We start from the raw sequence: 21,189 nt of genomic DNA on the forward strand, positions 1-21,189 counted from the left end.
AATAGTGCATCAATCACCACCATTCTCTTAGTTGTTGGAAAGAAAAAATGATGTAGGGCAGTTTCTCTGGTACAATCGTTAAAACAATTGCACATTAACATTCCCTTGGTGGAAACGTTAGAACAGATGTCGAGCTATATGAAGCTTTTGAAGGATATACTTTCAAGAAAGAGGTGACTAGGAAACTTGAGATAGTTGCCTTAACGCAGGAATGCAATGCGTTCTTCTAGGAAAACATCTCTGCTAAGATGAAAGATCTAGGAAGCTTCACATTGCCTTGTTGGATTGGAGGAATAGAAGTAGGTCAGCCTTATGCGACTTATGGCGAGCTAATGCCTCTTTTAGTATTCAAAAAGTTGGGAATTGGGGAAGCGAGGCCCACCACAGTCACCTTGAAGCTTGTGATCGATCCATAACACATCCAGAAGGAAAAATAGAGAATGTGTTGGTCCAAGTGGACAGATTCATATTTCCAGTCGATTTTATAATTTTGGACTATGAAGCTGATCAAGAAATACCAATAATTTTGGGTCGACCTTTCTTATCTATTGGACGAGCCTTGATTTATGTGCATGAAGGCAAACTAACTATCCGCGCAGATGATCAACAACTAAATTCAATGTGTTCGACGCATAGAAGTATTCAGACGAATTAGGATTTTGCTAGATGATTGAGGAAGTTGCATTTAATTGTGATTATGATGAAGATGACTCAGAAAGCTTAGCAATCGAGGAAGCCAGATGATTAAGGAAGTTGCGTTTAAATGATTTTTGTTCACTAATGAGTCAAATCTTATTGATTAGGTTCCATGAATGATATGTACATGTGTTTAACTATGCCAACAAAACATAGATAAAAAGAAAATTAATGATATCTTAAAGATGGGAATGACCATTAGTAATGAGAAGATAGATGCTCACCATTTTTGGACTTGTGTTTTTCGTCATTGTCGGCGTCAAGTTAATTCATGAAGCAGCTTAGTGGGTATTGCAAAAAGAAAGTTTTCTTAGCGAAGGAGATTTGGGCGGTCTATGCAAGCAAACAACCGTTGATGTGAGATGGGATTGTTGTTGACCAATTGAATGGTGACTTTTGAGTAGGTGACTTTCTTTATTCCTTTACCTTTTCTTGTTGGTTGTTTTTTTTGTTCTTCATTATAAAAAAAATGGTCAATAAAACGATAATCTTTTACAATTAATCAATAATTTTCAAAACTAAGAACCGAATGGAAAATTGACTTATAATTGAGGACGATGTTGTATGCTTTAGCTATTTACTTTTAACATATCAAAATTCCTAATAAACTGTAGACTTACTCCAATCAACTTCATCATAGATATTACTCTTAATATTATTTTTTGGTCCTGAACGTTTGTTTTTGTTCCATTGTAGTTCATACACTTTTAAATATTCAATCTTAAGTCCATACATTTTCAATAAATATGAAAATAAGTCATTGGAATTAATTTATTGTTGATTTTTCTAAAAAATGGTATAAATTAGCTCTCATTTCATGAATTGTGAAAATATATTTATATACAGCCTATTTTCTTACATGAAAAACATTATTGTTGTTATTATTTCACTACTACAAATTTGGTTTTTCTTGACACACAAAATTTTTGTTTTTTTGATGGTCATGGCAAAAGACCATCAAGAAAAATACTTTTCTCCACCCAATAAATTTTGATATTTAATTTTATGTGCATGCACGTCAAGAAAAATATATTTTTTGACACAAAAATATGTAAATTTCGTTAAAATGGTGAATTCTTTATTTTTAGATTTGTTGATGGTCAAAAACCGTCAAGAAAATGGACCATCAATAAATCTACCTGCGAAAACAAATATTTAATTCGTGCGCGCTTTGAATTTTTGGTACACGAATGTGGCCTTTTTTGATGGGTAATGTCTATCAAGAAACTTTTTTTCATTGACTGACTTTGACGATCAAGAATGGATTAAAAAAAGTCGTCAAAATGACGTTATTTTCATTTAGATTTTTCTTTATGGGCAATGCCCATCAAGATATAGGTATTCATTGATGGTCTTTGACCATCAAGGAAAACCAAAAAAGACTTTGTTTTGAGCTTTTATTTTTTCTTTCTTTTCCTGTTTTGAAGATCAACCATAAGTCCTCCCCATCGAAGTCCTACCTCTTTCAGTCGTCAGTCATGTTCTTTTTCATCACAGTCAATGTACCATCTTCTTCTCCACAATCGGTCGAACGATTTCAATAACTACTGTCGCACCACCGTTGTCTTTTCAATCAGATGCTACCGTGTTCTTCTTCCAATGCCTCGCGTTATAGTATTAAGGCTAATTTGGAATGAATTATTTCTTTAAATCTTTTTTGGTCCGTTAAATTTAAATTTAATAGGACTCCTTACGTGCCAATTCTAATTAAGAGAATTAGAATTTCAGTTATGACATCCCAAATTTTTACATTATTTTCATAAAATTATTTAGAATTATTTGGGTGCTATTTCATTAATTTGAGGCTAAAATCTAATGTAGGAGGTAAGATAATTAATTTAGGTGATATTTGAAGGGATTTGAAATTTTTTTACTTCAGTTTAAAATAGTTGGATAATTTATTTTGGAAAATTAATTTGTGATTTGAAATAAAAGATTTGAGAATTTGGAAAGTCGATGAGCTCCATCGTCGTCCGTCACAACCGTCCGGCCGGTAGGTGATTGCTGTCGGTCTGTCTCTCTTTTCCCACTATCTCTCGTCATTTTCGTCTCGCACGTACAGTCGCTGTGCGCGGCGCCTTGTAATCGCACGTCCGGCGCCCAGCCTATCACTGGTCGTTGTAGCTTCGTTCGCCGCCATGGGTTATCGCCGCCAGCAGTAGATGTCACCGGAATTTTAAAATTTGGGTAAGTTTTTCCTTGAGTTCTTCAAGATTTTGGTTGACAAGTTAAGAATGCGTTTAATGGTTGTCGGAATTTTAATCTTTGGATGGTAGATTGGAGGTTTGGAGGAATTTTGAGGTTTAAAGTAAGCTGCCCAGCGACCTGGAAGGTTATTATTGGTGGTTTAAGGTGAGTTTTATTTGTTTATTGTGTTATTTTTGTCTTCCCTGTTTTGAAAGGAGTTGAAAGTTTATTTGTTTAAATGTAAATTGTCAAAGTGTTTTTAAACTCTTGTTTCAAACTTATTTATATGCTTGAAATTAGTATATAGCAAAGACTTTATAAGTTGAAGCTTTAGATAGATAAGATTTAGATTGCATATTTATATGTCTCAGATTCTTAATTATATTTATATGTTATGTTAATTTGTGGTTGAATATTGATGTTAATTTTGTGATTTAAAGTGCATTTCATTTTGCCATATTGATGTTTTGATGTTAAGCTAATTAGTGTTCACATTAAGTTTTATTTTTCATTCCAATATTCCCAAGTTTAAATTTTTGTTAAGTTATGGATTTATTTTAATGTCTCCCATTGGAATTAATCATCTTACTATACCCATCTTTTTAATGTAAACCTTCCTCATTCATAGCTTATTTGAAGTTGTTTATGTTCTTAGGTTGAATTTAAAGTTGTATATTGAGTTTGAAATAGATATAGAGGTAAATGCATGGTTGTGTTTAAGTTTGAGTTGAACTGTAATACCTTTGATGTTTAGTTTCTAAACTTTAAGTTTGAGATGAAAGTATGGGAGGGAGGTGTTTAAAGTATAGTTTCTAAATTTAAGCTTGAGTTTGAAATTGGTTCGAGTTGAATTTTAAGGTTTGATGTTGAGTTTTGACATATTTATAACTCATAGTTTCTAAATTTAAGTTTGAATATAAAATGTGTCTTGAGAGGGGTAGGGAGTAAGTGAGGGTGAGTATTCTTATTTTATTTGAAGTTATTGAATATTACTATGTTTAGGTTTTATACTGGGTTTAAGATTGATATATAGATAAATACATAGTTATGTTTAAGTTTTGTATTAATTATTTAGTAGCACTAAAAGTATTTAAATTTGTATTTTGTAGGTATTTCGGGGTTTATATTCAATAAAGAAGTAGAGAAATAATCAAGTATATTGTGGATATTATGTAATTATAGAATTGTATTTTGTAGGTATATTTTGGAGTTTACGTTTTGCAGATATAATGTTATTGTAATTAACTTTGTGAAACTAAATTGTACGTTATGTAAGAAAATTAATTAAAAGTAAAAGTTGTTGATTTGGCCGATGTTGAGTGAAGTTGTGTAAAGTTGTTGTTTGGCAGGAGTTGTTGGTTTGTAGTTGTGCTACAAACTTCATGTAAGTGATTTGGTGTATTTTCTTATTTGTGTATAAAGTACAGGTTAGGTACCATGAGTGCAAATGTCAGATTAAAAACTTGTTTGGAATTGATTACACATTGCATATGAGGGGTCCCAATGACCCCGGTTTTTTTTTTTTTTCAGATTGGTATAGTTAACCGGTAAAAACGTCAATAAAAGTATAAAGTTGATGCTTAAAAACCATCAATAAAAATATTAAAACGTTTATAAAAAGGATTTTCTTGGTATTCTTAAAAAATAGTTGATGGACAAAAAATTGTGAATATTACCTACTTTGACGTTCGAAACATATAAAAAAAAATTGTTATTCTTGACATTTTTTTTCCATATAGTCGATGGGCAAAAAACATCAAAGTACCCTTTCTTGATGGCCAAAAACATTAAGAAAGGGTTTTGGTTGACGTTTTCTTGATGGTCAGGCTTTCTTGACGTTTTTTGGCTATCGAAGTAGATATTTTTTTGACATCTTTTTATATTTGTGTCCATTAACAAAGGTCAAATTTGTAGCAGTGTTTAACTAATTCAATAAAACTTAACTCAATGAATGACTAAATTTTAAGATTTATTGAAAACAAATGAACTAAACTTGTAAATTTGAAAGTATATAGACTAAAATAGAACGAAAAAATTAAACATTAGAAAATACGTGAACTATAATAATATTAAACTGAAAGTATATGGACCAAATTGATCTCATACACATGCATAACCTATAGAGGTTTGTTGAGATTAGTTATTTATTTGAACTTTGTTAAACTAAAACAATAAAGTAAATATATTAGGTCGAAAAACACGTTTGATCCATGTGATTTAGTTGGTAACTATTTAATTACCAACATAGCTACCAATTGAACTTTCATGAAAGTAACCATTTGTTTTCCGAGCTTTAGTTAGTGACTAATTAGTCTCTATACTTTCAAATTGGTAACAATTTCTTCTTTAAACTTTAATAAGTAATGATTTAATCTTTGTACTTTGTAAGAATTTAGTTCATGTCGTGAAGAATTTCATCAAAATGAAGTGTCGAACTTTTTTTAGACAATAACTTGGTCTTTATTGTTTATAAATAAATTTGCTTCTTGATCAATTTATCAATCTACACATGTAAAAAAATTCATTAAATCATACAAATATTTTTCACAATAAACACTAAATTATTGTTTACTAAAGTTAGAGATTAGATTGTTACAAATGTAAAGGTATAAGGAGTAAATCTTTATTGACTAAACTCAATATAAATGGTTACTTTCTCGAAAATTCAAGAACTAACGATGTATTTTAATCCGGATATTAATATGTGATAAAATTTTCAATGTTTTGCCATTGAGGAAGAGAATGGGTTATATCCCCGTACTACCCGGATCATTGAAGGAGCCATAGAGGGAGTGCCAGGTGGCATGAAATCTGAATCTAGATACCGGTTGGAGCCGATATTTAAGGATATGATTGAGAGACACGCTCTTGAAAGGAGAGCCACAGGTTCAGATTATTCCAGGTAAGCATAATGACGTGGCAGATATGAGATTCTCTAAGACACGTGGCAGTGAATCGGCCAATTACATATTCCCTCTCCTATCCATTGAGATAAGGCCATGCATACATTAACAAAGTGAGAGATTCAATTCAAACAATCCACACGACCATCTCCGTCACCCCAATTTTAGAAGAATTTAATCTCACCCAAAAATGGCTTCCGCTTGTGCTTCTTCCGCCATTGCCGCTGTGGCAATTTCTTCATCCAGGCAATTTTTTTTTCCCTCTTATTCATTCTTTAATTTAATTTCCCATCCAATTCAATTAATTATTTTTGAATTTCTTCGTTTTTTTTTTTTTTTTCCAGTTCCCAGAAGAATGGGTGCCCCAAGGCTTCTAATTTCCTTACCGGCAAGAAGCTGAGGCTGAGAAACTTAACTGCCGCCACTGCCGTTGCTCCTCGATCAGTTCCGGTATGCGCTGCAGCCGACCCCGACAGACCTCTCTGGTTCCCTGGTAGCACCCCTCCTCCATGGCTCGATGGCAGTCTCCCCGGCGACTTTGGCTTTGACCCTCTTGGTCTCGGTTAGTATTATACTCTCGAAGAGATTATAATCCTTTTATTTATTTATGTTCTTAGAGTGATTAATTAGAGATTGATATTGAAGTAAAAATCATTGATCTTTTATTTACAATTTTTTAATTCTTTCTACTAGTTTGAAAATTAGTAAAAGGCCTTAATAAAAATCAAAATACATTTTAGTCCTCATGTACTTTTTTTAGTTTGTACAATTGGAACATGGGTTTGAATCTACATCCATATATTAATTGAGATATGTCATAATTTAACGGTTATGTACTTCTTACATGTAAGATTTAATCTATATTATTTTAATAAATCTTAAAATTAAGAAATTAAATTTTATTGAATTGGGTTAAATTATAATAGAAAGAAAAATACCTAATGTTGCTTGTGTTGTATTTACTTTTATGTATCCTACTTAACTAGGTGATTAAAATAAACTCATGGGATGGATATAGTTTAGGTTATACTTAATCATTACTCTAATAGTAATAATAATACTAACGAACAGACATGAAAACACTAACTATAAATAACAATCTGGGGATATGACCTTGATATAGAATTAAGAAAGTATCATATCAATCCATTGTGACCACTTACTTGGAATTTAATATCTTATGAGTTTTCTTAACATCTAGATATTGTAGGATCAGGTGGATTGTTGCATGAGATCAGTTGAGGTGTGCGTTTGAGCTAACAATTACAAAGACCAGAAAAAACTTTAGTATAATGTAAAAAATTTGACCATAGATATTAAATAATAAGCAAATACATTATAGAGAAAATTTGAGAGTAATTGTAAAAATTATAATAATAACTGTGTTTGTTGGGTGTAGCGTCTGATCCGGAGAGCTTGAGATGGAACCAGCAAGCGGAGCTAGTGCATTGCCGATGGGCAATGTTGGGGGCAGCCGGAATCTTCATCCCGGAATTCTTAACAAAGATCGGAATATTGAACACTCCGTCGTGGTACTCCGCCGGTGAATTGGAATACTTCACCGACACCACCACTCTGTTCATAGTGGAACTGATTTTCATCGGTTGGGCCGAGGGTAGACGGTGGGCCGACATTCTAAAACCCGGCTGCGTCAACACCGACCCGATTTTCCCAAACAACAAGCTGACCGGAACCGATGTCGGGTACCCGGGCGGGCTTTGGTTCGACCCGCTCGGATGGGGCAGTGGGTCACCGGAAAAGATAAAGGAATTGAGAACGAAAGAGATAAAGAACGGACGATTGGCTATGTTGGCAGTGATGGGAGCTTGGTTCCAACACATTTACACTGGCACCGGTCCCATTGACAACCTTTTCGCTCACCTTGCTGATCCCGGGCACGCCACCGTCTTCGCCGTGAGTTTTTGATCTTTTCTAAATATATATTTTCTCGATAAGTATGTTTTGGATACCAAAGTTAGATTGCAAAATCTACACTTTTAGCTGTTAATTTATAAGTTTCAAAATTTTAAATTTTTGCCATTAAAATTTGAGTTTGATTTCAAAATTTTTCATTTAAAAAAAAAAAAAAAACAATTAAAAATAATTTCAAACAAATTTTTTTAATAGATGGTTTATTTTTGTTTTGACAGGCTTTCACACCCAAGTGAAGAAATCGAGGAGCATATAGGAGATTTAGCGCTGTGTTTGTGACTGAGGAAAATTTATGTATTAAATCTCTGTGTTTATGTCATCTGTGTATGATGGACATCTTTATCAATTTAATGTACAAAATGAGATCACAAATTAAGCAAATTTAGACCCACTTTGACTTCTATGAACTATTTTTAAGAATATTTCATTCTATATTATTCTACTAATTAAATGTTATATAGACTAATTCATCAAATAAATCTAAATAATTAATCTCAACAATTATAAATAAGAAGCAAAATTTATGGTCTTTAATAGACAACACTTTAGATTTTCTTTTAATCTTTTTCATCTGACAGAGGCCAATTTAGTTTAGTTCAACAGAGTTTATAGATCAAACTTCAATCGTTATGCTTAAGTTCAAACAATGAAATGTGTATAATTTTGGTATTACATTTAGATTTTATGAAATTTTAATTATTAGTATATGTTGTACACAATTTTAAGTTAATAAAAAAGAAAAATAAATAAATAATCCGGCAACCCAACCTAACGCAATCTGAATTTTAAGCATTAAGTTGGGTTAGAGACCTTATTCGAATCATTCGGATAGCAACCTGACCAACCCGAATTTTTAGGTTGATCCAGAAAATCCCCCAATCCATATATACACGTATTTTATCTCACTTGATTACTTTTGATTTTTCTTTATTTGTAACATTTAAATGTTCAATATATATTTTAGCATTAATTAGACGTAGTTCTAATTCACCTTAGGTCTATTATACTTTCCATTCATAATGGTTGTTAAAGAAAAAAAAAATGTCAACTCTTTCCATCTATATCTACATGATTTGTTGAATGAACATATTTTGAAGTTGGAACTTAGATCTCAGTTATAATTAAGGGCAATGATTACATGCAACCTAATCTCATGCTCTCATCTTTTTTAGAACTTAAAAATAAAATAAAATAATTAAAATTTTCAAAAAAATACATATTTAATTGGATGTTACCAAGGATGTACAAAATATGGGTGGTCATCCAAGTTTCTTTTATCTATAACTAATCATCTGGTGTCAACAAAAATTATAACTAAACATTCATTTTAAAATTTTCTATAAAAAAAATCTAAAATTAAAAATATAAGTTGGCAAAAAGGAAAAGCAAGTTGAAGTGAATTTCCTACCTTTTTTTTCGATGAATTTTCTATTGAAAAATTGATACTTTTAACAAAAATTAATTTCGACTTACAAAACTAATATCTTTTTAAAATATTATTTTTTTTAACATCTTTCCTATTTTATTTGGAGTTTAAATGGAAGGCTCTATGTGGTGAAAATATTATTTTATCCTTTTTCTATTTTACTTTTATTTATTATAACTTTTCAAATTCAACCTCAATTTTAGGCTTAGGCTTTACTAAGAAAAAAGATTATTGGGATTTGTCGTTGGGATTTGAAAAAATTTTGATAAAAAATAGTTTTTACGTAAAATTTTTCTTAAGAGTTGAAAATGTTAGGGAAATTCACTACATTTCAATTTTAACGAAAAATTTGTGAGATTTTTTTTCAACCCAAAATTAAGAATGGTAAATTAAAAAAATATATATAAGGTTTTTTAAAAATAAACTATCCTCTTACAAAAAATTTCACTACATTTGAGTTTAAAATAACTAATTTAAACTTATCCGAAAAAATTGAATTTGGAATTGGTAAAAAAGAAAAGATTAAATTCAAACTTAGGAAAATTGTAAAAAAAAAATTAATATTAATTATTATTTAGAGAAACAAAACAAAACGTTTCTTACTTATCTGAAAGTCTTAATTATAAAAATAGAAAAAAATTTAAAAACAAATTTTTTTAAAAAAAAAAAAACCTTTAAATGGTTTCGGTCCATTTTCCCTGTAAGACATACCGAGAAAATGAATAGAAGTCTGAAAGTTTTTCTTTTTCTTTTTTTAATTTTAATTATTAGAATCAATAGTTAAATATTAAATATTAAAATTAATAATCAATAATTAATTATTAAATTAAATTTATTATTATTTTAAAAAACACACACACATAAAATGGTTTCTGCCCATTTTTTTCTCGGTACCGGGAAAATGGACAAAAATGTGAAGTTTCTTTTTTAAAATAAAAAAAAAATTATTTGTAATTATTAATATTAATTTTAAATTTTAAAAATTAAATTTTTTTTTTAAAAAAAAAAAACTTAAAATGGTTTTTGCCCCGAGAAAATGGACAGAAATGTGAAGGTTTTTTTTATTTAAAAAAAAATGTTTTTAAAAGTCATTATTAATTATTAATTGGTTTCTGCCCATTTTCTCGGTGGACAGAAATGTGAAGTTATTATTTTCTTTAAATTTCATTTTAAATATTAAAATCAACATAATTAATTATTAAAATATTTTTTAGATTTTTTTGAATGAGCAGAACGTTTTTTCGTTTAATATAAATTACAATTAATATTAAAGAAAACCTTTGTCATTTTCTTTCCAATAAATAAGAAAGGTTGTATTTTTTAAAATAACAATTAATACTAAAAAAAACTTTACATTCCTTGAGTTTTTTACCGGAAAATGAATGTGTGTTAATTTATTTCTTTTTACTAATTCCAATGTCATTTTTTTCCAATAAATTTAAGTTAGTTATTTAAACCTAAAATTCACGAAATTTTTTTTGTAAAAGGATAGCTTTTTTATCTTTAATGTTTTTTATTTACCATTCTTTGAGTTGGAAAAAAAAATCTCACAAAATTCTCATAAGAATTAGGATTTAACGAATTTCGCCTAATTTTTCAATTATTAAGGAAAATTTCACATGAGAACTTTTTTCTTTACCAGAAAATTCAAATCCTTACAAAAAAAAAATTTCAACATTTTTTTTCACAAGTCTAAAATTGAAGTTGGATTTGAAAAGTTGTAATAGAAAAAGGTAAAATGAAAAACACTCGAATGAGCGACAAAATGGTACTTAGCTTGGCTAAATAAAGATTTAGGTTGACCTAATTCAACCTGAACTTTATATATATATATATATATGTATAATTTGATTACTTTATATTGATTAATTTGCAAATTTTTAATACTTTTCTTTTAAAATTGTTCTGATATATATTTTTGTTTAAAGTTTACAATAAAGATTATAGATATTTAGTATTTAACATTTGAATTTTATGATATCTTAATTATTAGTATGTGTTGTAGATAAATTTACATATATTTAATTAAAAAGAAAAAAAGTTATAACTCGATAATACAACCCAACCCAATTCGAATTTGGTTGGGTTGAATTGGGTTAGAGACTTTATTTGGGTCGTTTGGTTGCCAACCCGACTACCCGATTGTAATGACCCGACCTTTTGAGTACTCTGATAAGGGTCGATACTCATAATTACACACTTACATTCAAAATATTTTGACCATTGAGGAAAATAAATTTCATTAAAATAATAAAGATAGTTTTCCAAAATAAATAACAAATAAGTAAAACCTTTGTTCGGGGCCCATAAATAATGAAGAAAAAAAATAACTTAAACAAATAAAATTTTGACCAACATTGAGTTTCAAATCAAAATTTTTAAATAACTTGAAAATGTAAACTGAGCGGAAGCGATTTACATGTCCCATATGGCACGATCACAGGTCTCTCTCATCACCCGCCGGTCCGTTCCTATCATTACTTGAAAAACATAAATTAAGAAAGGTTGAGTATAAAATACTCAGTAAGTGATTCCATTACCGGGATCAGGCTATGCATCCACGAGCAAAGAAAGATACCCCGTGGCTCATACAGTTATATCGATTTTTTAATGATGAAAGGAAAACCAAAAGACGTACTATCTTGCCTTGAAACGCATGTCTAGTGGCCCGTAGGCACACCATCAAACATGATAATAACATAAACGTGAACCCGTCGACCCACGCATATCTAGCGGCCCATAGGCACACCATCAAACATAATAATAACATGAATGTGAACCAATCGACTCATGCATGTCTAGCGGCTCGTAGGCACACCGTCAAACATGATAATAACATGAACGTTAACTTGTCGGTTCACGCATGTCTAGCGGCCCGTAGCCACACCGTCAAAACATGAAACATGAAAATAAAAGTAAGATGAACATAAACCTATCGGCTCACGCATGTCTAGTGGCCCATAGGCACACCGTCAAACATGATAATAACATGAACGTTAACCTGTCGGTTCACGCATGTCTAGCGGCCTGTAGGCACACCGTCAAACATAATAATAACATGTGTCAAGGCGAGACAATAAACCGCTCTACTGATCTATTCATGCATCATATACATAATATCAGTACTGATTTGAAATTTTAACATGCTCATAATACTTGTAACTACCATGCAACTAACAAAACATAATGTCAAACAAAATCATGCTCCAGAGTCCACCAAGTAATTTGATAGGTCTAATCTAGGTCGCCTGGCACGAAGGCACCAGTAATAGTATCACTTATCTCAACTTGGTAAAAAACGCAAAACAAAATCTCATTAGAACTTCTTTAGCACACTTGAATCAACCTAGAGTTATGGTTTGGTCCAAGACAAATTCCAATACTCGATTTAATTAGCCTGGTCAAGAATTAAATCCACAATCAATAACTTAATTTTTCCACTATTACTCTCAATCCAAAAGAATAACCAACCAACAACTTACCGATCTTTACTAATTTTCTGCAAAACAAAATGGTCTCTAGTTTGATGGTCAATGCCTCAAAACTTCCAAATATTGAATCTTAAGTTTCACACCAAAGATAGGTTACTAATTTAACCCAAAATCAAATGGGTGAATTTCACCTCCCAGGAAAATAAGTCTTACCAAGGTTTTTCTCAAGATTCCGGCAAAGATCGGGCAAGTGGCGGCTGATGGCGCATCGGCTCGTGGATACTATAGATAGGCAGCGGATGTTGCCGTCGGATGGCATAAATTATTTAGGCTAGCGGCTGGTAGCGAGGGTTTTGCATGAGGAGGGTTTGCGAGAATGGTAGAGAAGGAGAATTTCTAGTTTTACAGATTTTATTTAACAGCCATTACGAATAAACCATAGCTTCAAACAACGATCCAACCATTCAAAATAAAATTCTATATGTCTCGAACATACTGACCAAATTTGAGCACGATCCAACGGTTAAAACTTAAGAAATCGACAATTTTATGGAAGCTGTCGCTGAAAAATCGAATTGTTTTCTCCCCAATTTTTGACCTCTTTTCACTCTCATTTGATTTAGAAAAAAAAATCTCAATTCTTTTTTTTTTTTCAATTTTAAAAATATAAATAAAATATTTTATCACAATATCTCCAAGGATTTTATTAAATTTATAAATCAATTAACTTTTCAAATTATCTTAATTTAGGCTTCAAAAATCAAAATTAAAGGACATAAAAATTTGATACAAATTAAATCATTCCAAATATTTAAATCAATTAAACTACATGAAATTAATTATCTCTTAATTTTTTTTTAAGTTGGCCCTAAAATCAAAAATCAAAGGGAAGCAAAATTCAATATTTTCAAAATAATCCGTTCGAATATATAATGAATTAAATTCAATTTAATCAATAAAAGTTTTTCAATTATTTCAATTTGACCCCAATTTTCCAAATGAAAGAGAAATTTGAACTCAATGATTTTAGATAATTAACTTAAATTTTTCTGAAATTCGGGATGTTACACCGATTTTTCAGGTTAGCCCAAAAAATATTCTCAATCCAACCTATGTACACTCCTAATTGAGTCCTCAAACTTATACAATAGTAAAATCGAACAACTTTCATAATTATAGAAATTGTAATAATTGTATAAGCTTGAATTCAATTTTTATAATTTGAAGATTAAATATTACAACTATTATAAATTTGATAGTCCAATTTTAACGCTCGTTTAAATTTGAGTACTCAATTCTTATCATTAAAAATTTGAGTTTATAATTTGCAACTACTACCATATTGATGGTTTCTTTCTTTTTTTTTTTTTGCAATTTGTCCCCAAATAAATTATTTTATCTATGTCTATACACCTGTTTTCCATTTTCATCAATATTTTGAAATAATTTTTTTTTTCTTTTCAATTTAGTTAACTGAACGTACACTCATTAGCCATTATAGTTTTTTTAATCAATTAGTTCATTATTACATAACATAGAATCAATGTGTGGTAGTAATTTTTAAGAGTAATTGTAGTGGATACCATTTTTAGAAATAATAACTAAATATGTATAATAGCATTTAAAAAATCAAATATAACTATTTATATTTTTTTTATTATATTACATAGGTTAATATTTTAGCCCGATTGCCATATTTGAGACTGTCTCAATTTTTAATATTTATGTCAAAAAGAATAACCGTTCTTAATTATGCAATATAATAAAATTTATCTACATTAATAATAACTTAATTAGTATAACCTAATCGTGGAGGAAAAATGATACTTTCATTTCTATTCATAATTTAAAAATCTTAAAGCCTTTTTTCTGTTGTTAAGTATAAAATGTAATGAAAGTTAAATAACAACATTATTGTATTTTTAGAAGTATTAAGAGTCTTCATCCATCTTTTTGCATTTCAATTGAAAAAAGATTTAGGTATTGTCGAGATATATTTATCTTTGTGTCACTCAAATAATTATTTAAAAAAAATATAGGAAATTTTTTTAAAAAATATAATATATATTCTTGTGTGGGGGAAAAAAGAAGCATGTGGTTAGGTTATTACTGTTACAACCCAGATTTAAAATCAGGAAATCTGTGATCAAACAAAAATAATTTAACATAAAAATAGAATCAAACAGAGTCAATGATATGGTATCACAGCCAAGTGATTATATACATAAAAATAGTAATAAAAAAATATGTAATTGGAAATTTTCATACACACAAAAACAAAAGAATTGACTCATAATTTTTTATCTGCAACTTGTTCAACACTTCCTTCCTCCAATTCTTTTATTTCATTATTATTATTATTATTGCAGAAAAAAAATCGCAGCATAATCTCCTCTCCACAAACCACAGATTCATTGGATTCGATAATTAAAACTCTAATTCAATTCATAGCACCAAATATTACACTAAACAGCTTCACTTAATCCGACTTATATATGAACTCGCTTATCTGAATCGGCCGAAATGCAGCTTGCAATTAAAACCACAATCGACAAATCAAATGAAGTAAAAGAAAAAATCAGAATCAGAGAAAAGGATAATAAACAAAGAATTATAAAAATTAGTATAAAGAGAAGTATCGATTTCTATACGAATCTGAATTGAGTGAAACGCCTCAATTTCAAGAACTCCCAATTACAGAGTTTTTTTTTTTTTTTCCCTTTTTTGTGCCCTATTAATTAATGATGGAGATAAGGAAATATTAGAGTAGTGAGAACGCGAATCAGGAAGAAGATGAAGGATAATTGGATCGGCGGACGGAGATTTGAGCGGGGATAGGGCGGCCAGTGCCGGAGCCGCCACAGCTGCTGCAGAACATACGGCCAGAGCCAGAGCAGGTACGGCAGCCGATGTCGCCGTCGGACCAGCGGGAGCAGAGGCAGGGGACGCGGCCGGTGCCGTTGCAGGAAGGGCAGCGGGGGAAGGAGCCGGCCATGGGCTTGTGGTCCATGACGGACTTGACGAGGACGGCGCCGGCGAGGACGCTGAGGCCGGTGGCGAGTTGGGTGAGGACGATGGGAACCATGGTTGAGGGAGTGATTGAAGAGAGAGAGGGGGGGGAATGAGAGATGGGAGGAAGGAAGAGGAAAGTGGGAAATGGAAGGGAGATCTTTTTCGATTTTTTCAATTTTATTTTTATTTATTTTTAGGGGTGGGGGAGATTTTTTTTTATTATTATTGATTTAATTATAAGAAGAAAAAAGAAAAAAGAAGAAAGTGGTGAGAAGGAGGAACACGTAGACGAAGGTGGCAGTTGGTGGCTTTGAGTGAAGAAGAAATTGGAGTTTAGTGAAGGTGGTTTTTGCGTGGGTGCCTTCTCCTTTTGCTTCAATTCTTCCCCTTTCCTCTGTGGATGTGGATTTTGGTTTTTAAATTACTTTCTTTTTTTTTTTTCCTATTGACCAAACTAATATTTTAGATTTGTTAATGACAAAATTTTGACCGTGACAACAAAAGTATATTTATAAGTTTGGAAAGAGGACCTATAAAATAATGAAAAAAATACTTTGATGTTAAAGTCAACTCTTTAATGGAGAATGAACCAGAAGTTTTAGTTATCTTACATGGAGCTATAATAATAGGGGATTTGATCTAAAGTTTATAATTGATTAATATGTGAATTTTTCTTGATCCCAAACAAACTAGAGTAAAACTTATCTTATCTTATATTTATTTTATTTTATTTATTTTTTTGACTTATTTCGTATAATTTATATTTTAAGTATAAACAAAAGCAAGTTTTAAAAACTATTTTTTATTAGATCCCGTTTGCTAACCATTTGGGTTTTTTTGTTCTTGTTTCTTAAAGTTAAGCATATTTCATGCACATTTTTTACAATGATTTGCATCTTTCTTAATTACAATGATTGAATTCTTAGCAAGATTCAAAAAAACAAAAACAATTTTTTGAAATGTTTTTTTTTAGTTCTCAAAATTTAGTTTGGTTTTTTAAACAATTGGTGAAAAGTAGATAACAACTAAAGAAATTTGGAGGTGAAAATAGTATCCATAAGCTTGATTTTCGAAAACAAAACAAAAAAAAAACAAAAAAACAAAATAGTTACCAAACAGGACCTTAGTTTTTTAAATTTTTGCTTCACTTTTGAAAATATTGATAAAAATAGATAACAAAGCAGGAGATTTAGAGATAGAAGAGTGTTTATAGGCCGAAATGTCAAAAATAAAAATCCAAATGGTTACCAAATAAGGTCTTAGTCTTCCAGTTTCCATATTAAATTGTACTTTGGAATTTGTAACTAGTAGGTGTTTTCCAAAGAGTTGGAGAGTAGAAATTGGGGGAGTGCAACTCCACTACACTTTCTGTTTGGTTCAAGGAGTTTGTGGATCTCATGACTAAAACATCGGTTTTATGTTTTAATAACTCTTTTATATCGTGAAGTAAGGAGTTCACAATTTCACTCTTTGCCCCAAACATCTACTTAATCTATACCATGATTTTTATAATCAAAATTAACTATCGATTTGTATCATGCAATGATGATTTTGTTGTTTATAAACTGTCTAGTCTTGATCAGTTTATCGATATTTATGAAGATAAGACATTTCATTAAATCTTAATAATTTTTTTCATAATAGAGTTTTAATTTTTACAAATTTTAGAGTGGATTAAAAACCGCTTTCAGTCCCTTAACTCTCATGGAAGTATTAATTTAGTCATTAAATTTTAGTTTGTAACGATTTAGTTCTTGTAATTTAAAATCTATAACAATTTAGTCTTTGAACTTTAATATAATCAATCTAGTCTTTCTAATGTATGATTACTACTAATTTAGGGTGTGTCTGAATACATTTTGAAGTGTTTAATTCAAAAAATAAATCATTTTGAAAGAAAATTGGAGTATATGACAACTATTCAAAATAACTTTTTAAGTGTATTTTAATCGATTTTTATCAAAAGTGTTTAAATAAAAATGAGTTTTTGAAAAACATTTTTTTCTCAAGTCAATCTAAACAGACTCTTAATTTATTTCGTGAAAATTACTATTAAGATTTAATGAATTCATTCACTTGTACATTGATAATTTGCTTTATTTAATGTCAAGTTTGTTGATAAATTATAAAGATTAAGTCAATTTAGTACTCGAACTTTAACAAAATTGACAATTAAGTTTGATGAGATTTTTCACAATAGTTGATGAGATTTTTCACAATAGACTAAATTGTTATAATTTTGAAAATATATGAGTAAACTGATACAAATTTGAAAGTATATGAACTAAATTATTGTATGTCAAAATTAAAAAACTTACAAATTTGAAAGTATATGAACTAAATCGTTACAAATCAAAGTTCATTAACTAAATTACTATTTCTATGAAAGTTCAAGGACAAAAACTGTTTTTAACCTTTAAAATATTCAAACTATATTGTTACAAACTAAAATTCAATAAATAAAGTATCGTTTAATGGTTATTTGATTTTGTTGTGAATTTGAGGAGTACAACGAAAATGCGGATAGTAATAAAATATAATATTAAAATAAATATAATATAACAATCAAATAAATAAATATTAAAATATATAAAACATGTTATATGAATAAATAAAATAAAACAAAATATCAAAATAAAAAATGAGAAAATTCTCAAATTTCTCCATTTTCTTCAATTTGTATGAAAGTATGTGATTTGTAAGATATGGACTTACATTGATACCAGCATGAATAATTACAAGGTACATGGACAACATGAAGGGTGACACATGTCTTTTGGGACACTAAGCAATGAACATCTATTTATTATTATAATATTCATAATAATTTTTAGTTCTTAAATATTTTGCTTCTTTTCTTACCATTTCTTTACAATAAGTTTTCAGTTTTTAGTCTTTGTTTATATTGGTTCTTCTCAACGGACCTTTAATATTAATATTGTTATTTTCAAAACTTATTAGAGAAATATTGTTGTTTTGAAACTTATTAGAGAAATATTGTTGTTTTGGGAATTCGAGGCTAGAGGTCGAACGTTGAGAACTCGACTAATGTGGAGGTCGAACGTTGAGAACTCGACGAACAAAGAAAAACTTGGAAAACAATACATAAGCCGAAACTTCAACCCTCGACAAGGGAAATCTCACGAATCTCGCTTAGGTTATCAAAGGTTGAAGTTTCGACACACATCCACCCTCGAGATTGCAGGTTTATTACTTTTCTTTTTCCCTCATAGAGGAAATAAAGTAATGAGATGGTATACTATACGTATCTGTGTACTCGACCTGCTTCTAACAACCTATGCATTTTGTTATCATTTCGAATTAGACGGAGGCTTGTGGGATTGACGTGAGGGGGTGGGGATGGCTATATTTTTGGGAGCGAACTCCAGGCGAATATGAAGCGCATACAAGTTATGCCTTAGAATGAAAGACAATTCCGAATTAGCTTTGTCTACGAACAAAAAAGTAGATCCATAATCAAAAAAGTGTTTGTGATTGTTCCAGAAGAAAATGAAAGCTGGTAATCATTAATGGAAAAATAACAACAATAACAGAGAAAGCGAGAGAGCGAGAGCTTAGGAGAGAGCGATTCTGAGAGAGCGAGAGTGAGAGAGCAGGATCTTAGGAGAGAGCGAGATCTTAGGAGAGAGCGAGAGTTTTCACTTTATTTGAACTTTCCATAGAAATATATATAAAAGAAGAGAAAAAATAGCTAATAATCATACTATAATTGAATAATCATTAGACAATAAATTGAATATATTAGATTATTATACTATAACTGAATAATCATTAGCAATAAATTGAATGTATTAGATTATTATACTATAATTGAATAATCATTAGACAACAAATTGAATATATTAGATTATTATACTATAATTGAATAATCATTAGACAACAAATTGAATAAATTAGATTATTATATTATAATTGAATAATCATTAGACAATAAATTGAATAAATTGAACATATTAGATTATTATACTATAAATTGAATATATTAGATTATTATAATGTAAAACTTTATTGATTATAAAAAAAAATTGAATATACAGTAGATTATTATAAAAAATTGAATATACGATAAATTATAATAAAAAAATTGAATATACAATAGAATGAATATATAATAAAAAAATTATTTATTATTCAATCCCTAACTATCTGGAGTCCGTCTTAGTAACGAATGACACTTCATTCGATTATGTCCTAATTGGTTACAAAATCCACATCGTTGTCGAGTAGCTGGTTCTGTCAAATCCATCTCGTTGTGATAATGTGAACTTTTCGGGTGTCAGTTTATGTTTATTGTGTCGAGTGTCAGTTTCAAATTCAAAAGTTCAACAAAGCAATTGAAGATATCAAAGGAATAAATCGGAGCTGACTAAGTCTGTTTGACAACATTAGTTTAGAGCAATGGACTTGCACATGATGAGGGATTCAGATATGGGTGGATGATGACAAATCTATCAAAGTGCATAAATGGAGTCCTCAAAGGAGCTCGAATGTTGCCTATAAATGCTCTTGCTCAGATAACATTCTTCAAATGCGTGAACTATTTCGAGAAAAGAAGAGCATAAATAAGGAATGCATTGGAGCTCAAGATAAACCCAGGACCTGTTGATCCCGATGTTTTGTACGATAAGTCCATTCATCGATCATACGTTATATGGCGAGATCGTACTACTGGAGAAATATCTTGCAGACGTCGAGAGGCAGGATTTATTCAGTTGGACTGGCATCTGATCACAGCCTTGGTCGAGAGATGGAGGCCCGAGACGCATACATTCTATATGTCTGTTGGAGAGTGCACTATCACTCTACAATACATAGAAGTGTTGTTGGGGTTACCTGTTAATGGTGAGCCGGTCACCGGAGTGATATACGATGACTAGTTAGAAGTTTGTCAACTGTACCTCAGTGCGATCCCACCTGCCGACAAGATTAAAGGATTGAGGTTAAGTTTAATATGGTTAGGAACACAATTTCATGAGTTCACAAATGATGCAGACGAGGAAACCATCATAAGATATGCGCGAGCATATATACTACAAATAATGGGTGGAAGTCTGTTTTCAAATAAATCAAGTCATTTTGTTCACTTGATGTTTCTGCCACTGTTAGCTAACCTCCATGATGCGGGGCGGTATTCATGGGGTGGAGCATGCTTGGTATGGTTGTATAGACAACTATGCAAAGCAACAAGACCTGAGGTTCGAGAGATAGCTGGGCCTCTCATACTTTTGCAACTATGGGCTTGGGAGCGATTTCCAACAATGGCTCCACAGCTACATCATGTTAATGACGCTCAGTTAGTTGGACAAGTCTACGGTTCTCGGTATGTTGTTTTAATTTAATTTAATTTTTATATCACTGGTCTAGTTAATTTAAATTCTAAATTATCAATTTAAAAATTTAGGTAGAGAGACAAAATTTGTGTGACTAGGATAGCCACACATATAGTCAACCAGTATAGATACATGTTTGATCTACTTCAACCTGAACAGGTAGATTACACTAAACCTAATTGATTATTTTATTCACATTTTTATTGTATTTTTCTTTAATATTCTCTAATATAATATTTTATGTTTCAGGT

General features: G+C 30.4%; 2 protein-coding genes and 1 long non-coding RNA gene across 3 annotated transcripts; 2 read left to right on the forward strand and 1 right to left on the reverse strand.

Moving 5' to 3' along the window:
• The first annotated feature begins 2,036 nt into the window (after positions 1–2,036).
• Positions 2,037–4,194, forward strand: LOC120081824 (uncharacterized). Its single transcript, XR_005482954.2, has 3 exons — positions 2,037–2,883; positions 2,973–3,048; positions 3,993–4,194. It is a non-coding gene; the product is annotated as an uncharacterized LOC120081824 (long non-coding RNA).
• Positions 4,195–5,919: 1,725 nt separating this feature from the next.
• LHCA2 (photosystem I light harvesting complex protein) lies at positions 5,920–8,099 on the forward strand. Its single transcript, XM_039036995.2, has 4 exons — positions 5,920–6,032; positions 6,131–6,348; positions 7,186–7,700; positions 7,937–8,099. The coding sequence occupies exons 1-4, from the start codon at positions 5,977–5,979 to the stop codon at positions 7,952–7,954; spliced, it is 807 nt and encodes a 268-aa protein (XP_038892923.2). The 5' UTR covers positions 5,920–5,976; the 3' UTR covers positions 7,955–8,099.
• Positions 8,100–15,195: 7,096 nt separating this feature from the next.
• On the reverse strand, positions 15,196–15,848 carry LOC120081711 (chaperone protein dnaJ-like protein). Its single transcript, XM_039036802.2, has one exon. It carries the CDS (start codon positions 15,658–15,660, stop codon positions 15,358–15,360), a length of 303 nt encoding a protein of 100 aa, XP_038892730.1. The 5' UTR covers positions 15,661–15,848; the 3' UTR covers positions 15,196–15,357.
• Between the last annotated feature and the right edge of the window lie 5,341 nt (positions 15,849–21,189).

Source organism: Benincasa hispida, chromosome 7 (genome assembly GCF_027475165.1).
Source record: "Benincasa hispida cultivar pf3 chromosome 7, pf3_genome.v1.1, whole genome shotgun sequence".
Taxonomy (NCBI): domain Eukaryota; kingdom Viridiplantae; phylum Streptophyta; class Magnoliopsida; order Cucurbitales; family Cucurbitaceae; genus Benincasa; species Benincasa hispida.